The sequence below is a fragment of the Zosterops lateralis genome (assembly GCF_965231275.1).
Source record: "Zosterops lateralis genome assembly, chromosome: 1".
NCBI classification, from domain to species: domain Eukaryota; kingdom Metazoa; phylum Chordata; class Aves; order Passeriformes; family Zosteropidae; genus Zosterops; species Zosterops lateralis.
Window position 1 is genome coordinate 8754043 of NC_139762.1, and position 20768 is coordinate 8774810.

General features: G+C 39.8%; 1 protein-coding gene across 3 annotated transcripts in view; it reads left to right on the top strand.

The window, feature by feature from the left end:
• DPP6 (dipeptidyl peptidase like 6) overlaps window positions 1–20768 on the top strand; it is a 399855-nt gene that overhangs the window by 346479 nt on the left and 32608 nt on the right. For all 3 annotated transcript variants that reach the window (XM_083881406.1, XM_083881408.1, XM_083881407.1), the window contains exons 9-16: window positions 1014–1168; window positions 2357–2454; window positions 6314–6437; window positions 7269–7307; window positions 14132–14239; window positions 14802–14893; window positions 16005–16052; window positions 17965–18083. In XM_083881406.1, the coding sequence (XP_083737532.1) occupies window positions 1014–1168; window positions 2357–2454; window positions 6314–6437; window positions 7269–7307; window positions 14132–14239; window positions 14802–14893; window positions 16005–16052; window positions 17965–18083 (783 nt within the window). The remainder of the gene's footprint in view (window positions 1–1013; window positions 1169–2356; window positions 2455–6313; window positions 6438–7268; window positions 7308–14131; window positions 14240–14801; window positions 14894–16004; window positions 16053–17964; window positions 18084–20768) is intronic.

Consider the following 20768-nt stretch of genomic DNA (forward strand, 5'->3'; position numbering starts at 1 on the left):
GAATGACTCACATGATATTAAGCCTCTTAATGAAAATGGATTACATTATTGTCTTTCACAAAATGGGAGGTTTAAAAAGCCAAGTTAATGTCTTCCAAATGTCAGTAACTGGAGACACTTTGGACCAAGAGTGAATTTTATAGCTTTTCTGCAGATCTGTAAGATGAACTCATCTTTACAACGAACGATATTAGATGATATGAAAAGTATTAGAAGTTATTGGAATTTGAATCTAATGAGAACTAGATTCTGCCAGCATTAAAAGTAATTTCACAGGATGGCAATATTGTTTTCTCCTTACATACTTGAACTCTGAAATGTTTGCATTGGCATCTTTCTGAGCACCTTTTCAATGGCAACTATATTACTGAAATCTCAAAAATCCCAAAATTCAGTGGTATTCAGTGGATCAGGCTCTAACCCTGGCTACTTATGGCAAATTGCCTTGCAAAAGCCATTTAAAAAATTAAATAGGGATAAAAGTCAAGATGGTATCCAAGGCACAGACTCTAAGGCCTGGTGTCTGGTTTTGAAGTTCCAGCCTTTCATAAGTTACAGAAAAATTCTATGTTTATTTATTCCCAACAAGCAACAGAACTAAGGGATATTTAAATTGTAACTGAAATACTTTTATAAACACTGTTTGAATTGATTGATATGTGTCTACTCTGATGTTGTGAACCCTCATCATGTGCAGGACACATGGCAGGAGCAGCAGGGCCTTTTATCCTGTCATGAGTGTGTGTACTAATATGAATAATTTGATGTTTCTTCAGCAAAGGTAATTAAGGCTAATAACCTATAAATACAGAGTAATTGTTATCAATTGTGTTCATTTGTGTATATGGCATAATTTGATGAGCATTTTTGATTGATATTCCTGTGGCATCCTCCCTGTGCTGTGATTAGGCTGGGATTTTCATATCTGCCCTGTTTCATTTATTGCTAACTAGTAATTTACCTCTAATAGCCTTTTTTTTCTGCTCTCTCTCTATTTTTTTTTTTTTAATTAGAGGAGATCTTGAAGACTCACATTGCTCATTGGTGGTCTCCTGATGGCACCAGGTTGGCATATGCAACAATTAATGCCTCCAGAGTCCCCACCATGGAGATCCCAATATACACAGGCATGCTCTACCCTACTGTTAAAATGTACCATTATCCAAAGGTAAGGGAAAATAAAATAATCAGTCCTGCTGCTCTATCAGAAATAAATAACTGTTTAATTCCAGTAGTTTCAGACAGGAGACTAATAATAGATTTGAGGGAAGATCAGCTGTTCCCCAGTGTCTGTGGTCTCCATTGCTCTTTGGCTGCACTTCTAAAATTGAACTTTTCTGGTTCCATGAGGATTAGTAACTCTACATACAACAAAAATAAAATTTTAAAATCCTTGCTTTTTATGCTCACAAAAGCAATTGTGCTTCCATGATGAAACAAATGGAAGTTGGATGGTGTCTGAGGGTTTGAAATTTCTGTATTTCCATACTTGGATATGTTTCTATATTTAGATATGCTTCTATATTTAAATACATTTCTATATATAGATGCTAGATGATAGATTAGATAGACACACAGAGACATACATATATTCTATATTTAGATAGATTCTCTTTTGTATAGAAAGAAAATGTTGTATTTGGTGTTCCTTAGAATACCCAGGATGGCCTAATGTCAGAGGAGACATTGGTTTTAGAGATTTGCTGTGCCTGAAAGGCAGCAAAGACTGAAGAGTCAATCTCCCCTTGGCTGCAAAGACCTACAGTAGGTGCACAGCTCTGACACAGCTCTCCACCAGCACAGACTCACTGCTGCTGCTGTTGCTGTGGTTTCCTGCTCTAAAGCAGTTCTAGAGTGTCTGCTGCAGTCATTCCTTCTGGGTTTCTTGCTTTAAGCTCTGATTGCCTAAGGCCTCACATGCTGATCCAAATTGAACCATAATTTAACAGGAGAGATCCCCACATCTATGCAGGTTTTGTGGAAATCACAATGGTTCAGCAGGGGATGTTCTTTCCTACAGTACAAAATGAATCAGTATTTTACTGTATCAGCCATCATCCTGTTAGACAACCTTTTGGTCAAAAGGTGCAGGAAATAGCAAAATTTCTGGTTGCCATGAAAGGTTGGATTTTTTACTAAGATTAGAAATGTCCTCAGTAAAATTGCCCCTTGTTTGTGCCTCCCAACCTCTCCACACCTCTGGTGTCACATCCCTGGATCTCCCTGGGAAAGACCACAGCAGTCCAATCCATACCCAGTTCAGTGGGAATGCTTTTTATAATCCATGGTGATAAAATAAATCAAAACCATTCTGTATTGTCTGTGATATGGTTATTTATTCTTTTTTTAAATCCAGGCTGGAATGGAAAATCCAACTATTTCTTTGCATGTGATTGGTCTAAATGGACCCACTCATGACCTGGAAATGACTCCCCCAGATGATCAGAGAATGAGGTAGGTTCTTTCTCATCCTTGAATGTTGGCCCCAGTTCCCTCGGGGTTTTAGATCAGTCTGACTTTTTTCAAGATCATTTTACTGTTTTTAACACTGGACCTTTCTGTGCTGCTATCAAAAAGTTTCATTTTGTGTAAATCTGCTTAATTTTCTTTTTCAAGTTACTTGTCCTTTACCTGTATTTTATAGAACATTATATTAGAACAGATTTATAGTTAACAACTCTAAAATAATCCAAATCTATTTATTCAAAAGAAGGTGTATGACCTGTGGCCAAACCAAATGGATATTTGCCTATCAAAATACAACTTCAGGCCTGTGTACAGCAGATGGGAATTCAAGATCACAGTATCCCCATCACAGTATCAGAATGGTGGCTCCTGAACAAGATAATTTCTCTTTAGGAGCATTCTCTGTAAACAGAGAGACTCAGAAACGTTTTAATTACAGCAATAACTTCCAACTGCAGGATCCAAGTGCTGTTCATAAATTTGTTCTATATGGTTATGGCTGGCCATAATTTATTTTGTTGCAATCAATATTGCAAAATGATGCAAAATACACCATAATTAATTAGTGTCTGTATATTTCATCAAAACCATGGCAATTGCCATCTCTAGGGATGATGGTAGTGGTGCTGCCAGAGCAATAGGGGTGTATTTTCATTATGCATATGTTTTCTGAAGTGAGAGGATTAGCATGATAAAATTTTATTAAATTAGGCAAGAGGGATGTACTGTACATTCAGTTACAGAAGTGAATTTTAAGAAAGCAGGGGAAGCTGATGATAAGGATCTTTCCAGCAGACACATCCTATCTGAGGCATTTCAGTGTGCTCAGTGCAGATGATATATGGACAGAGTGGTATTTCGTGTTCTTTTTATCTGGAGCAAAGTGATTTAGTACAATTAATAAAGCTGATAATAAAGTGGAGATATGCCACTGCCTTTTTTCCTTCGAAATTGAAAGAAGCTAGAAATTTTCCACAGGAATTGGATATTTTTCAGTAAAAAACCCAAACCATACCAAAACCAAACAAAACAAAGCTGATGATGGGAAAACATATTTGGAGGTGAAATGTACAATATTGATCACTTGTCCTTTTAAAATATTTTTCATTCTGAACATTTTTGTCCAGTTTTCTCTGGTGCTGTGCTTTTCTGTGAAAAGAAGAAAGTGAAGGGGTTGAAATTGAAGGGGGAAAGTAGTACGATAACATTTATTGCCTGACAGGCATTTTTTATTTTGGTGAAAATACCTCAAGAAAATACCATCAGCAGATGGTCAGAATTGGATCATGATCCAGCTTATTTCTCATACTTGCATCTCAAGTGGCAAACTGAGGGATGATATTATCTCCCTCAAGTGCAGAAATCATCACTGGCACTTAGTTGGGCCAGAAACAAATAAAAAATGGATAAACTCAGACAACTCCAGTCTGGATGTGAGGAGCTGTCTGTGCCCAGGGACCATGGGCTGAGCTGCTGCCTGTCCCTTGGCCTGTAATAACTCACTGTTCTTTGAAGTGTTTGTGGCTTTATTACCATGGTCACACTGTAGGTGTTCATATTGTAGAGTCACATCCAATGTTTGGGGTTCCTGCCTCCAGGAAGCAGCCTTGGAAACCTGGGGCATGAATGAGGGTGCTGAGGAATAATCTCAGTCTCTGATGATTGCAAACCAACAATGTCTTTACTGGGATGTGGAAATCCATTGCAAAACTCTGGATGGCTTCACCCCTCCTGACAGGACTCAGACAAGGCGTTCCTTCCCTTTTGCTCTGATGTGGATGTCTGTAAATGCAGTGGTCAAGGCCCTGCTGGTACAGATTTCATTCTATGGAAGAAACAGGTTCTCCCTTAAATCAGCTCCCCATAAAATGTGGGACAGGTCAGGCAGAGAGGGCTTGGGAATTGCACTGATTTCTCATTTCTCTCCACTGGCTGCTCAAGCAGTGCAGCTGCAGGAGCAGCAGATGTTTAAAATTAGCTGAGATGAATCACACCTTCTTGTCTCATTTTGCACTGCAAAATGGGAACCATAAAACTTGGGTGTCCTATAGAAGAGATGTGAAGGGAACTAAATGAAATGAAAGGCTCCACACTACTCAAAAACTAGAATAATGACTATCCAGGTATCTGCAGTTATCTGTGGGCTGGGTTATCCATGGTCTTCATGGTCAGAAGAGGTTTCAGAGAGAAATTGAAATTCCATGCCCTTCTCTGGGGTGGTAGGGAAGACCACGATCCACCTAAAATAATAATTAAAAGTTCCTGAGAAAGAACTGTGGCTCTTGTTCAAACAGTGAGAGGGATGTAAAAACTGAATATACGTCCTTGAAACTTTAAATTGGATCTATAGAAAAAATGCTTCAAGCCACAATAAGTTACTAAAATCACATTCCTTTTCTTGGGGGACTGAATCTGCCCCGTTCATCTTGAAGAGAAATAAAAGACAGTTATACAGTTTAATTTTGCTGTGTTGTTTGTTTGTTTGTTTGTTTTTTTCCTCTTAGGCCCAACACACTTGCTGATAAAGAGTAAAATTACAATTTTATTTCAGGCTCTAAATTTTCCAACTGCTGTTGTCTCACCTGGGCATATCCTTCCCCCCCAGTGCAGTGGATGCAAGCATTGAGACCTTTTGTTCCTTTTTCCTGCAGCCAATTTCAGGCACTAAATATTACTGAAAAGTACAAAATCAATTTCCAGCTTGTTATTTTTCTAGACAAACAGACCTTTGTGCTTTTGCCCTTTCTCTTCAGTATATGCAGGAGCTCTTGCCAGAACTCAAAGGACTCTCCAGTGACACAGTGCATTATTTCCAAAGAGAGCAACAATTCCTTATACATATTTTATAGCAAACAAATGAACTAATAAATTTTTTATAGACTGTATGCTGTAAAAAGTCATATTATACTTTAAGGATGTCTTGGCCCACATGGCCCAGCGGTGTGTTAAAACATCACCAGCTCTGGCAGTTCAGCCAGAGTTGTGCCCTACAAATGAAGTGCTGGAGCCCTGAATTGCTGCAGAGGTGGACATCTGGTAGCACCATGCCCTGGCTCTGAGAGGGCAACCATCAGTGAATTTATTCCTCTGTTTTCCAGCCCAGCCTAAGTGGTTGCAGACCTCACTATTGCACAGGACTTTTCCTGAAGATATTGGTTACAAGACTGTGCAACCCACACTCATGATTTACTCCAAGTATCATCACAACCTGAATATATCCAGCCATAAGATGGTGCAGGGAGTGTAGGAGGGTGGTTTTGTTCATGCAAACTATCTCTACTGATGTCTTTATGGCAACCGGCTGCATCTGCTTTACAGAAACCCTGTATTGCTCCAAACTCCATCCTTCTTACTATTTGTCTTTTAATACAACACTCCTGGATACTTTGGTGTGTAGCTGGCATGTTCAGAGGCCATCAACTTTTCATAAGCATAAACGCCCCAACCATTGATAGTGATGGGTCTGAGTTAGCTCAGGTTAGTGTGCTCAGAATGGAAATGGTTTGCAATTTCTTTTCCATCTGTGCGTGAATTTGTAGCTCTGGGCAGTTCAATCCTTCTTGGAAGACAGAATAGCTTGAAAGATTCTTTATCTCTGTATTCGTCTCTTCTTTGAAAATAATTTCCAGAAGTGGCAGATAAAACACCTGCGCAGCCCTAAAAATGTCATTTTTAGGGGTTGAAATCCATACATAAAGCAGCCTAGAGACATCAGGACACGATGTTCTTTAAAACCACAGCTCTCTCCTGGACTGCTTGCCTGCAGCAGCCCCCAACTGCTCGGCCATGTGGCAATTCATTAGGATGTCAGCATTGTGATCTGGTCTGTGTGTGTCTGTGTCTGCAGGGACTACTACATCACCATGGTGAAGTGGGCCACCAGCACCAAGGTGGCAGTGAACTGGCTGAACAGGGCCCAGAACGTGTCCATCCTGACGCTCTGCGACGCCACCACGGGGGTCTGCACCAAGGTAGGGGAGGTTTGCACAGAGGTCACTCTCCATCAGTGTTCACAACCCATGCAAGGAGAAGCTATATTAGTTCTTTTACATGATGAGAAGTCAGCTGGAGCACATTAATTTAATCAGACACAACATAAACATTGTTCACAATTTTTAATTCTTTTTTTTAATGCCCAGAAATCCAAGAACACTCTGAGTGTGTTTGAGGGAGAGTCATTACCTGTCTTGAAATACCTTTATCCACACACAAGCTGGCAACAATTTGCAACGTAAATATCTTTGCAACATTCTAGTTGCATTATATATATTTAATGGCATTAAAACCAGCTCATGCTTATCTACACATACCTTAATTGTAGTTAATTAATCCCTTCTATAAAAGCACAAATACAAATGGTGTATTGATATAAGATCAGCAGATTCCATCGTTTAAACTGGCACGTGTTTCCACTGCATAAAATTGTTCTAATACCCCCATCCCTTGAAAAAGATGATGCACTTCTGTGCATAGAGCATGGTGAGAAGTTTTTTTCTTAATAACTTCCCTTTCAGCCTTTATTTATTTCTTAAGAAGATTTATTTCTTTGGGGAACAATGCATCTTGTGGATTTATGTGCTTTGTCTGTATGCGTAAAATGCTTTCTTGATCTAGTGAATGCTTATCCGTCAGGGAGGAAAGTCAAGAAAAGCAGCCACTGGATTCCACTCCAGAAGCACATATTTAAACAGTTTCTTTGCATTTCTGAGCAACCTTTGAACTCCAATCCAACAGCTTCCTGCATTGATAGGCAAAATACAATATATGACCAGTATGGTATTAATGATCTCTTTGTGTTTTAGAAACATGAAGATGAGAGCGATGCCTGGCTGCACAGACAGGTAAGAGTGATCTTCTCCTTGTGGTCAAGTTTCTGATAGGATAATTGCTTATTTGAGTTTTTCCCCAAAGAGAAAAACTGATTTCCAGATTTGAGAGAGATTCTTGGAAGCTGGCATAATCTGTATAACAGAAAAGAGTTCCTCAGGAACAAACAAGTTCTTAGTAAAGGTGCCATCCACTCTGGTAGGTGCCATAGTCCTTAGTCTGCAATTTATTTGTATTTAAAAGAAATAAAAAGCTGATGTGGGTGGAAAATCACTCACTGGCAGTATCTGTATGAGACTCATCAACCTCAGGGGCAATCCTTTCTGCACTGACACTGATGATGATGGTTTAAATAATGGTTGTTTTTTTGTCATTTTATAAAGAGGATCTCTGTCCATTCAGAGATGAAATTGTGAACATAGACTGTTGAGTCACTTAAATATCATCTATAACCTTTGCCCAGGAGTCAGTTTGTGAAAGGACCTCAGATTGGATGAAGCTGTTCTTGAGAGAGAAGCTGATTCAGCCACAACACTGAACTGTTTTTCAAGCCTTGTGTGAACACCAGGCAGGGAGCAGTATGCCACAAAATATCTTGTTCAATGTATTTTTCCAAGTCCATATTTAAAGCATTTCAGATTTTTGGCTCAGCCTGTTCAGAGGAGCCAAGACCCTGTAGAAATGGCATTACATCAGTTCACAGCAAGAACAGTGCTCCCTTCTGTTCCAGAGGCTGTCCTGCAGCAATGAGCTGTGTGTGATCCAGATGAAAGTCGATTGCATGAGGAAATAGATCTTGCGCTCCAAGCATTTCAAATAATCTTTTTGCTGATATAGAGTTAGAATGGTGCGGAAATATTCTTTACATTCATAAGCACTGTATTGGCTTGAGTAGGAAACAAAAGCTTAAAAGACAAGCCAAATGAAGGGAAAAATTAAATTGTCCAGATATTGTATATTTAAAAAAAACCCCAAACAACAAACAACAAAAACTTAACATGCTCTATTTATTTTATAAGTTTGAAGGCAACAGCAGTAAAATTGCTATTTGCTATTCCATTGCTGTTTGCTGCAGTATAATAGAATCTGTGTTTTATATTATTAATACAGTACAATGGAACTTGTGTTTTTACACTACTCTGGTTATTTAGTCACCTACCACATGGGCAGGCATTAAAAGATGGTGCTTTATCCTCAATATCTGAAGTAAATGGTCTGTCAGTCTCTAATGGGCCTGCTCCAAGGAAATACATTTTGTTTTACTACATCTCCAAAAAGTATACACTTAGTTTGAGAGCACACACTTAGTTTGATATTAGAGAAGGATGTTCATTACAGCCAAATGAGTCAGACATCTCAGTGCTAAACTAAAATAACATTTTCTATGGACTTTGGAGACATTTGATGGCATCCTTCAAAAGCTTTTGTGAGAGTCTGAAGAATTATATCGCTCTTTTGCCTCTACTTCTGACAACAAAATTACTTAAAATTCTAGTTTTGGCTGAATATGATTACTGGGATAATTGTATTTTCTACATTTGCCTTTTTTTTGATGACACATTTATCTAGATAACTGGAAAGGTATTTTCATGGCATGTGTGCCTGACAGTGAGGATGATGTGCAAATGTTAAATGCTAGTTTGGGTCCACTAATCTCTTCAAGAAGGAGATGAACTGCACATCAGGCAGCTGCTGCAGGAGCTCAGGAGTGTGGCTGGGCTCAGGATGATGACTCTTTGGTTGAGACATTTTGATACAAGTATTTGCACATGAGCCAGGTGCCCTGTCCCCTCTGGGACAGCCAGGATGGTGGCAGTGGGGTCACACAGTCAAGGGATCCTGGGCAGGACTCAGCCCACCCCGAAGAGCTCCTTTTGAGCTCTTTTTAAATCAGTAGGACCAAGGAATCCAACCGCTTGCCTTGTTCTTTAAAATACTCCTTCAAATTCTCTGTATGCATGGTTTGAAATCATGCACAGGTTTTCCTTTTTCCTGGGAATTTAAGGGATACTCAAATAGGAACAGTCAGCTGGCAGTAGGAGACAAGAAGATTCTCACCAGGGACATGAGGGGGTCTCCAAGGATGACAAGGTTGACTTTTTTCAGCTGTCTGAAGTCCTGGGAGTTCTGAGATAAAGCATACAAGCCAGGGATTTGAATTTTGTTGTTGTAGTTTGGTGACTGAATGGCATTTAAAAGTCTGTCTATGGAAGGTCATAGTAAACAATCTCACATTTCCTTCTGTGCTTAAGTTCATAAATACATTTTATGCAAGTCCAAAACCTTTGGAGGCCTCTCTCCAACACAGACAAAGAGAAATAATGCAGCCACTCCTGTGCAGCTAAAAAAATGGGAAAAAGTACTTAAAGAGTAATGAGACTTAAAGAGACTACTTAATGAGAAATACACAGTATTTACACAGGATTTTCTAGAAAGTTTCTGTCACTCTCTGTCAGATGAGGTGGCAAGGTTCACTAAAACTGTCCAGAGACTCTGGAAGTTTACACTTTTTTGTTTATATACCTGCTTGTGCACCTCTGAGCATAAGAGCCAGACTGAACTTCACTCACAGTTTTGCTATGTGAAACAAAAACTGTTTGAAACACTAATTATAGCTGTAAGCTATTTAGTTTCAATTTTTGTGAAGAAACCATTTTCCAATAGTAATGGGGATGGTCATATACAGGCAATGAGTCAGCAAGGGAGAAATCAGCCAATTTCTGAGCACCTGCTAAGATAAACTTTACTGGCATTTTAATTGGTTTATATATTTAATTGTAAATGTGGCCTGAAAAAAAAAATAATTATAAACCAGGGTGCAATTACAACTCCATCAAAGGCTGCAGTCTTTGACATTGACGTTGGCAGGACCAGGAGATTACCATAAAATTGTTTAGAGCCCTATAACCTCCAAAACTGCCTGTGTGGGCTGGCTGTCCTCCCCTGATAACAGTTTCTTTGATTTGCATTTTTCTTTCCAGTCCTTCTATTTCCCCAGTGTTTCAGATGACCTCAGTCTGAAGCTAAAGACTCACTCTCTCCAAAGGTGGAGATGCTGAAAACCTGGCACTATTTTTCTTTCACTGCTCCCTTACTTTAATGATAACCCAGTAATGATTCTTATATGTAGTTAACGGGAGGTGTGAAAAGAGATTTTTAAAATGACAACAGAGTTCAGAGGAACTTGCAAACAGGACACACTTTTTCATTCTGTAAAGCCCTTTTGCTAAGCAATTACCCCATAACTGACCTAATTGTGGCCTAAAGACAAAGGATGCAGCAGAAATGGGACCCAGAGCTCCATAACTCAAATATGCAAACTCATCTACCAGAGATAAAAAAGCAGCTCCTGGCTATAAACAATTATTTTTGATGCTTGAATTAAGAGTTGACACTTCACCCAGTGGAGGGGATCTGTGCCCAGAGATATGGGATCCTCTCTCTCGGGTTGGTTTTCTCACCCGAGATTCAAGTTGTTTAAAGTCCTTGGCCCTCTAAAAGCCCCGAGTCGCGTTGGTACAAAGAAGCAGAGTCTTCAAGGCCTTGCTTTCTGGTTTCTCGAGTTGTTTATTATTTGATATCACAAAGTTTTTCTCCGCTCCCAGCCGAGGTCCGGACAGCGGCTGGGACACGAGGCGACTGCCCACCGATGGGACGTCACCTTACATTTATACAGATAATTACGTATAGGATATTTACTATTTCACACCAATGCCTAGTGCTTACACTAAGAGGGTCACTTCTGCTTTGACCCAATCCACTCTAACTATCTTATTTCATCACCACCCCAGAAGATGGAGGACGAGGAAGAAGGAGAGGGACACGAGGTACCACCCAAATTCCACCATCTTGTCCCCCATTTACCTCTATTCTAAGAATCTTAAAACTACTGAATTTTGTATGTTCTACTGTGTTATACTACTATTTTCACTTCCTGGTGATTTGCAATTCCTCTCCTAATGCTGGAAGTTTTTCCCATGGGCTAAGATCAAACTCAGTGTCTTCCTGGGCTCTGTGCCAAGGTTTCCAACCCCCCTGGGCCGGTTCTACACCCCCCTGTCCAGGGCTCAAATTCTCTTTCCCAGGTCTCAGGTCATCCAAGGGGATGTCCTGGACTCCAACACTCTCCAGTTGTTGACCCTGATTTTGGTGCAGCTGTCCTGGCTGCAGAGATGGCCAAAGGTGTGGTGCATTCAGACACAGATGAGGATAAGGACAAGGATGAGGATGAAGCTCAGCATTGCCCCAGGGCCTGAGTGTGTCAGGAGATGGAAAAACATCTTCTCCCTGTGCCCTAAAGAGAGGTGACTGCATTGTCCCATTACAGTCAATGCACGTTGGGTGTTTTTGTTGGATTTAAAAAAAGTGTTCACCAATATGCAAGGGATTAAGAGAATTCATTCTTTTAGCAGTCACCCCCATCTGTTTATCAGAGCTATGGGCCTGTGACACAGAAAGTATTGGGGCATTTCACTGAAAGAATAATTGCCAGAACAGCAAAATCATTAATCCTGGGATCTGGGCAAAGGTGGATCAGACAGAGAGGGCAGGAGACTGCTGAGGAAGGGAAAATGCATCAGAGAATCAACTGGATTAATTTGTTTCCTTTTTAAAACCTGAGGATGGACCAGAAAATCATAATTCTTGTGAAAGTAAAACTCTCAGTCAGTAATAAAATCAATATGCAAAGAATCTGCTTTACCAGTGATTTCTGTGAGGAAGTGTGTGGAGCCCAGCCAAGAGCATGTGAGACACTACAGCAGAACAGGAGCTGGGAGTGTGTTGAGCACAGACAAACCAGTTTGGAGCTGCAATGGGTGGTGATGAAATGTGCTGATTGTTTGACCCATGTTAATGTGTGGGTGGTTTTGGTGGAGCTGTACTTCTGTGTCCACTAACCTTCCATAAATTCAAACTCACCATAAATCAAACTTTCAAACATTCCATACCTGCTGCAGAGTAAAAGGATTGTCTTCTACTGGCACTAAACTGATCTGTGATTTTCAAGGAGGGCTGTTCTGTTCTATTATTGTGGGATTCAGTCAACAATAGTTGACAAAAGGCTCAGACAGCTCATATCACGTGCAGAATATTTTAATTATGTGCCCATTGTAGCTCCCTAAATTATAAAATCCTGTTTCAAGAGAATTTCAGTCTGTGTCCCCATTCACTACCTGGGTAAGTCATCATCTCTGCCACAAAGTTTGGACTGCATTCCTGTGTTGCCTTTCCAGCAATGGAACATGCAAACAGACTGCCTTGTATCATCAGCCCAGTGCTAAAAGCTCACATCTGTCACCTGTGCCACAAACCTCCTTCCTCTGTAGCTCTGAATGAACCTCAAACTCATCAGCACAATGCCTGCTCTGGCTGGCAGAGACACATTGCTGGAATATATAATGCAGAAGGCACAGATATAGAAATGGAGGGTGAACTCATTGCTACCTACCTCAGGAAAGGAAAACCTGTCGAGCAGAAGCTTTGCCTGAGCTATCACAGTCATTATTCAATGAGGTTTGTCCTGTCAGGAAAGACATTTGGAAATAATATAGAGTTTCGTGTTTCAAGTTCCAGAACAATGTCAGAAACAAATGAAACCATTATTTCATAGAGCTGCAACAAGCTGCAAATGGGCACATTTTAAAATACACTGAAAACCTAAGCAGGGGAAAATAAAAGGCAAAAGAACAGTTTGAACACCTAATAGAGCACTGACAAATCTGATAAAGAGCAGAAAATAATTAATCAGTAAAGAACAAAGGAGCAAAGGAACATAGAGTAAGAATAATGTGTTAGCTTATGGGAAATAAAAATGTCTATTCCTTGGCTGTGCCATAAGTCTCCCTGTACAATCAGGTTCCTGCTGGTTCAGTCTGATGTCTTGGCATGTGCCAAGGGGTTTGATTAACACTGAACTGCAGAGGGCCCAGAATAGGCTGGCAACAATCTCCTTGTTGATTGCCCTGGATAAAGAAAGGTTCACAAAGCTTGGCCAAGGAAAGGCTCATCCAGCCACAGAAAATCCTGATATCACAGGACAGCTTCAGCAGAGGTTCAGTTCATTATTCACTCCAGTTGAGGCTTAGAGTTAGCTTCATGTAGCCAGTCCTGTTGTACAATGTCCTACCACAGGACCATCCTTCTGCCTTCCCTGGTAATCTGCTGTTCAACCATATCATGTCGTGGAGATTTCTCAGGGTTCTTGTCCCCAAAAAGAAGACTCCCTTTCAGGAGATGCTTGCTTCTCATGTGTGGTGTTGATTTTCCTTCCACTGAGTCTCTTCTATCTCTAGGTGAAAGTTCCAGTCACCCAATAAAAGTCAATCACCTCGTTCACTCAGGAGCTCTGTGTCAAAAGGAGTTCTGCAGGAGATCCTCTCCTTCATAAATAATTCAGTGAGATAAGCATTTGTAAGACAGCAGAAAAAGACAGAAGTTAGATGCTGTTCAGTTGTGTTTCCTTTAGGACAGGAACAGAGAGTTTCTTCCAGCAGGGTAAACAGGGTTTGTGACACCAGTTCTACAGGCTCCAAGTGCCCTGAGCAGTCAGCTGCACATGTGCACTTTGGCTTTGCAAATGGGAATTGACTTTATAGCCGAGGAACTCCCCTTGCTGCCTGTCCTCCCAGAAGCTGAAAGGTGTCTGCTTTCCCAAGAGCAAGAAGCAATAATGCTCAAAGCTCCCTCAGTTTTCAGCAGGCTCTTTGTTTGCCTCAGTTTGCTGCCAAAGAGCAGAAAAAAACTTTCTATTTTGCTGTGAATTAATTTTACAGGGCATCGGAGTGCTAAATACGACCAATTAACACTAATGCACCCCTTAATTTTGCTGCTTGTACAGAATGAAGAGCCCGTGTTTTCCAGGGACGGTCGGAAGTTTTTCTTCGTCCGGGCCATTCCCCAGGGAGGACGTGGACATTTCTACCACATCGCCATGTCATCATCACAGGTGACTCACTGCTGCTCTTTTGGGTCTCACCTGAGGCAGACAGCAATAAAAAGTGCTGGCTGTGCTTGCAGCAGTGAGATGGGGAGGTGCAGATGTAAAAAAAGTCTTGTGGATAGAAGAAAACCTCCAATGATGCTTTATTTGGACATAAGGTAATGTGAATTTCTAAATTAAATACTTAGAAGAAAAAGGTCAGTTGAGTGTCTCTTTCCAAACATTATTATTGTTTTGGTTTGGTTTTCTTAATGCCACCTTAGGTGTAGATAAGTAAATCTCCACCCTGCCATAAAGGATTAAATAGAAGCATGAAGGCACACTGGATTAGGGGAAGGTGTTTGAAGTTGCCCTGTGCTGAATTCACCTCATTATCTTCAGTGGAGTCATGGTTAAGATGATTCTGACTCTCTATTATTTCTATGCCTGCAGACTCACAGAGATGGCAGGTGTGGTGGTGGAAATTCTAGGTGTTTGGTTTATTTTCTGTGGGCAATGGAGGCATAAGAGCTCTCTTTTTCAGAAGCTTTAACAGCAAAGAAATCCACTTCTCTTTTCTTTCTGGCAGCCCAACAGCAGCAATGATGACTTACAGGCTATTACATCTGGAGATTGGGATGTGACAAAGATACTGGCATATGATGAAAAGAGGCAGAAAATGTAAGTAAACTTTGGCCTGACAAATCAGATTTCCTTTGTTCAGCCCCGGGCTCTGGGTCAGTTACAAAGGTGTTGTGTATGCACTGAAATCTGTGAGCATGAGGAGGTGGGGATAAGAAGCAGGAGAAGCTGTCTCTATTTTGACTTATCCTCTGACACCACTACACGTATCTTTTGTAATTTTGATTAATCTGTACAGTTCAAATCTCTCTTTCTGTGACTTTATGTGCAGAAGAGTAATTACTCCTGCTGCAACTTCTGATATTAACCTCTGTAGGGAAGAAGCTTGTTTTCATCAACCACTTATTCAGTTTTGGAAAGAATCCTTTCTTGACCAGCAAAAATACCAATGCAGTGAGCAAAAAAACCAAAAACCAAAAAACCAAAGTATTTAGTTAAAATTAGAAAAAATAAATATATATATATAAACAAGAGAAACAAACCCACCCTTCGTCACACTTGCTCTTTATGCTTGTAAAATAAACATTCACTTTTTCAAATACCCTTCAAGAAATTACATAAGGAAATATTTAGACAGCTTTCTGGAATCAAATAACAGATTCTGTTCCAGACACATTTTCATGTGGGTATGAGGTTTCAAGGTTCTCAGCTCTCCGTCACTTAAAGTCACTGAACAGTTGAGTAAATAGTCCCTGGAACATAACAAACTTTGGGTTTTCATTAAGAGCACAGTGCTTCTTCAGTATTTTGAGTGCTCTCAATTACCAATAACTTCAGAACAAGGCAAAATCATAGAAACAGAATCACAGAATGGCTGGAAGAGGAAAATCACCCAGTTCCAGCTCCCTGCCATGAATCTTGAGGTGAAGAGTTGGATGTCATCTACTTCATCATTTGATCCTTTTTGATCTACTGACATAACTAGTGGAGGACCCAACATTTTTCTGCTTGTTTTAATTGCCGTGCAGTCTGCAATGGACTTTCTTGAGCCTCTCAGTGATGTGTCCCTCTGTATCTTTTTCTAATTCAGTTTAAACTTTTCTTGCTTCTATAAGATCATGAAAATGCCAATATGAGTGAAGATGTTGTTGCATGAGGTACTTCTAAATACCTTCTAATGGTGCAATTTACTTTTGGTTTTCCCCTCCAGTTATTTCCATAGCACAGAAGATTCACCAAGGAGGAGACATTTATACAGGTATGTGCTTTACTAACTCCATATATAGAATTTCCCACTTCTTCAGTTTTATACGAATGATAAGAAATTGCAGTTGAAAGAGTTTCTTCAGGTTTTTTTCTTTAATTGAAAGATCTTTCAGTATGTGACTGGAAAAGACAGAACAGTGTAACCACAATGAACAAAATACCTGACACTTGAAAATGTTTTACATTTAGCAATTTTCTCATATTAATGCAAATTTTGAATTTGTCTCAAGATTGACTGTCAAAAACTTTCCAACAGAGATGCTTATCACTTGAGGGAATTCAGAAATATATATATACTAATGGTATAAACTCTCTCTATACTTTTCAATAGAGGTTTTGAGAAATTTGATAATAGCTCACCTCTTCATGAAACTGAAAAGAATTACCAATATTTTATGCTTGCAACCTTTTTCTGCAGTTCCAGAAGATTTAAACATCATCCCTAATTTTGTGATGAATAAAAGTCTAGTTTTACAGCAAGCTATAGAGCTATAGATATAGTTGCTATAATGAAATATTGTGGAAGCAAATTACAAAGAGGAGGAAACAAACTTTTAAATAAACATTTAAATCGTTATTCCATTTGTCCTGTTTTTCTTCTCAGTCACCCTGCTGCCATCACATCTGCCATGAAGGGCAGAGCTGGTGAAGGCACCAGTGGATAAGGGACAGTCAGGACATTTTCCTTCTCTCATATGGCATCATACCTTTTTTTTTCCTCAGTGGGAAGGAAACTAGAGCAAAGTAAATCACCTGTGATTGAATTTTATTTTTTTCCCTTTCCAGACCCATATGTCTGTTCACTGCACTCTACAGTTTTTTGAGGGTGTTTATTTCCTTGAAGAATTTTTTAAAAATTATATTAACCCTTCATTTCTATTGAATTGAGAAGAAAACCTCACTCTAAAAACAGAGTACAGGCACAGTTCAAGAGCTGCTGGCATGAGTGAAAGCACCCCTCACCCTTCCTTGTCAGCATCTATCTCACCCTGGTGCCTCATCAGCCTCATCTCCCCACACAGACAACAGAGAAAGAGCAGATAAAGTCCTGTTTAGGGTTTTTTTTTTCCTCCTTTCTGTGTTTGATTTAGTAGATTTAATTAGGATTATAGTCAGAGATAAAATCTGAGGCCATGATCTACTCATTTCAGTCTCTGTGATCCTAAAAATGTTGCTCAGCCTCATGTCTTGAAATGGTAGCAAAAACCACTCATCTGCTTTACAGTAATACTGGAAAGATCTCTGGGTTAATATTCTTGAAGTTTTAAAATGCTCTAGTGGGGCAAAATGCTCTCTATTAATATTTGCTAATAATCTGTAATTCTTCAACATTCAGTGGACTCTTAGCAGCAAACCTGTGAGCAAATGGACAGGTCACATTACCTTCAATAAAAGATCCCTAAATATAATCTTTCCTTTCTACTTGAGGGTTATAAGAGCAGAACCTGTAAAAAGGGTTTTGGCTTCTGGGGCAGCAGCCAGCAAATCAGACCACTGATGCAACCAAAGAGAAACAGAGAAAGCAATTCCAGCTCTTCATTTTCTGTTATAATATAAATAAGTGTTGAAATGTTGCTCCTTTGTTTCATGCCTTCATCCACCAAATGATGACTTCCTCTTGTGGAATTGCAACCATCATTTTCTTTTAAAAACTCTACCTTCCTGCATAACCACCTGACCTTGCAAAATGACATCAGTATCCATTTATATATTCTCTATCCAAGCAGGAGGGAGAAAAAAAATCCATTACTGCTATTTAAACTCAACCAAATGGAAATACTTTGTCTCTTACTAATGTTGGACACATTAGATTTATATTCCTGTTCTAAAGAAAGGTTCAAGTAATGTTGCTTTCAAATAACATTTGCTCAGTGACCTTCATGGAATTGTATTAACTTTTTCAGTGCAAGCACAAATGGGAACTTCAACAGGAGGTGCCTGTCCTGTGATCTGATTGAAAACTGTACTTATTTCAGTGCCTCCTTCAGCCACAATCTGGAATATTTCCTCCTGACATGTGAAGGTATGTGTTGGGTTCTGTCACTGCAGTTGTTGTGCCTCAGGGGCAGGATTTAGAGCCAGCACTGATGCCTTCAGACATCCTATCTACCTGTGGTCAGCTTAAAAGGCTGGCCATGAATATCTGGGTCACATTGCTTTTAAGGCTTTATTCTTGACATTTTTATTTTCTCTTGTATTTTTCCTTGTAGCTAGAAAGCAAATGTTTACAACCTTTCCCTGTGCATGCATGCACAGAAGGTAGAGGTAGATTCCTCTACCCACCACAAGCATCCTTAAAGAAAGTAACAGCAAATCCTGGAGGTATAAAACATCAGAAGATTTATGAGAAACTGGCAAGGTGGGGTTGGTTGACTGTGGGTGACTGGGACTAAATTCCAGATACATCAACCATTATTGGGAACAGAGGGATTTAAAGTAAGTTACAACGAGAAGACAATTTGCCAGGAAAAGGCAGCTTACAGAAATGTGCCTAATGGACAATGTGAGTACAGAATATCTGGTGCTTCCCCACTCATTCATCATAGATCTGCTTTAACTTGGCATAATCTCCAGGTCCAACAGGGATGTCCTGTTTTGAAAATGCCTGAGAGTACCCCAGAGGCTGAGGATGCATTTCAGGAGAAGAGTCATTGAAGTTTTCTCCAGCTCTGTTAAATGCAGAACTCCACAAAACTTAATCCTGTATAATTTAATTCTGCTTAATTATCCAAAATTGCACACAAAATGCATGTACACCAGTCATCTGCTCCTAGGATTGAAGGTACTCAAATGGCTGCATGTCCTCTGAAAAAAGGCTTGAAAAGCATCAAGCCAACAAGAAATTCCATATTTTCAACAGCTCAGGAGAGAAGTGAGTAGGTTTTGAAGGGATATTAGGAAGGAATTCTTTATTGTGAGCATGATGATGCCTTGGAACAGGTTGCCCAGAAAAGTTATGGATGCCCCATCCCTGGAAGTGTTCAAGACTGGGTAGGATGGGGCTCTGAGCAATCTGAGACACTGGTGCCCATGTCAGGGGGACATCAGGGGTCCTGTGGTGATGCAGGGGCTGCTCCTTCTCTGACTGCCAAGTATCCCCTGCTGCCACTGTTTGCGGTGAACACCAAGGGTAAAGAAGAAATATTTGAGATGGTAAAATGGAAAATAATCAAATAAAGTGGAGAAGTAGAATGGTTACCACAGTATAAAGTAAAATACCTGGACTAGGAAAACTGTAAAGACATGTTTTTCCCCTGGAAGGGAATGATGGGCTGCATGTCAGAGGCATTTAGATGTATTAAAGAAATATCTGGCAACACAGTACAGAAAAATAGCATTAACAGGGCAATAGACTAATTAATTTAATGGACTTACTTGTAAATCTGAATTTATAGTTGTGGCAGACATTTGCAGAGAAGTGTCATTTGTCAATAAACATCCAGTTCTGTAGTAAATATTATATTTACAAAGTTCTTCCCTTTAAAAGAAAAACTTTGTTTATTTTTCTTCTTGTTTTCCCTCCAAGAACAGCTGTCAGGAGCTACCAGAGAGAGTGTCCATTTCTTTTGCACCAAGATAATTGTTTTACTGTAGTTAGAAGCATTTGTGAATAAGATTAAGGTTTCTAAAGAGCCTTATCAACAGTTATGAGGTGATTTGGTTTTGATTACATTATATCTCAGACACAAAACCCTGCAGTGATACCTGAAGAGATTAATGAGTTTTATTAGTGTGTACATTAATCCAGTACACAAGATAATGATTTTGCATAATAAACTATGGCTCTGATTCTCAGCTGCTGTAAACAATAACTCAATTATAAGGTCATTAGGGTTAGATATATTTACATCTGCTGAATATATCTTGGTCTGGATTTTCATTATTCAGGATTAAATCCTCAAGTCTCACTGTAGCACAAATACAGCACAGCTTCATCTGTAGAGCTCGTCTCAGTGTCTCCATTCAGACACCTTAAAAAATAATATGCGTACATGAGAAAATACAGAAATCTTGGTAGAATTTGCATTTCCAAATCCAGTGATTTTATAAAAATATCAGTCCATTGCATTTGGTGGAGTTATTCCTTATTTACATGACTGAAGATGAGAGGTCTTTCAACCTATTTGCCTTCAAGCAGTTTGCAGGAACCCCATTTCTTTTTGGCGTTTTTCATGTAGGATGCATCTAACTGCAGATGTGTGCTATGGGTGCACCTGCAGCAGGGACAGCTCCTTTTGGTTCCTGTTGCAGCTGATGTGAGCCAAGTCAGTGGAAACCCCTGTTCTGGATGAAGTACAGATTTCTGGATAAAAATATCATCCTGTCAGACTTTGGTCATATAAAGAGGTGTTGTGGTTTCATGGAGAATCACCTGGATCGCTAACAGGACAATTCCTTTTCCACAGCTCCCCAGACTCCTTAGCCACAGCTTGGCCATGCCTCAGCTCCTCAGGGTGTTGGGTTATTGCTCACAAGCATTCATGCTCTAGTACAGTTTAGATTAACAGAAAATCTTATTTATTTGAATGCATTTATAAAACATTAAAAGGAAAGCTCCTTGAACGAGGATATATCAAGGGATCCTGCAGATCGTGTAGTTGATCAGGCAGACAGAGCAAGCCCACCAGGGTGAACGGGAGTTTGTGTTACAATGTTTGCTCCCCAAGGGCTTTTGCCAGGAGTTTCCATCTCTGCTTCCCCCCAAAAA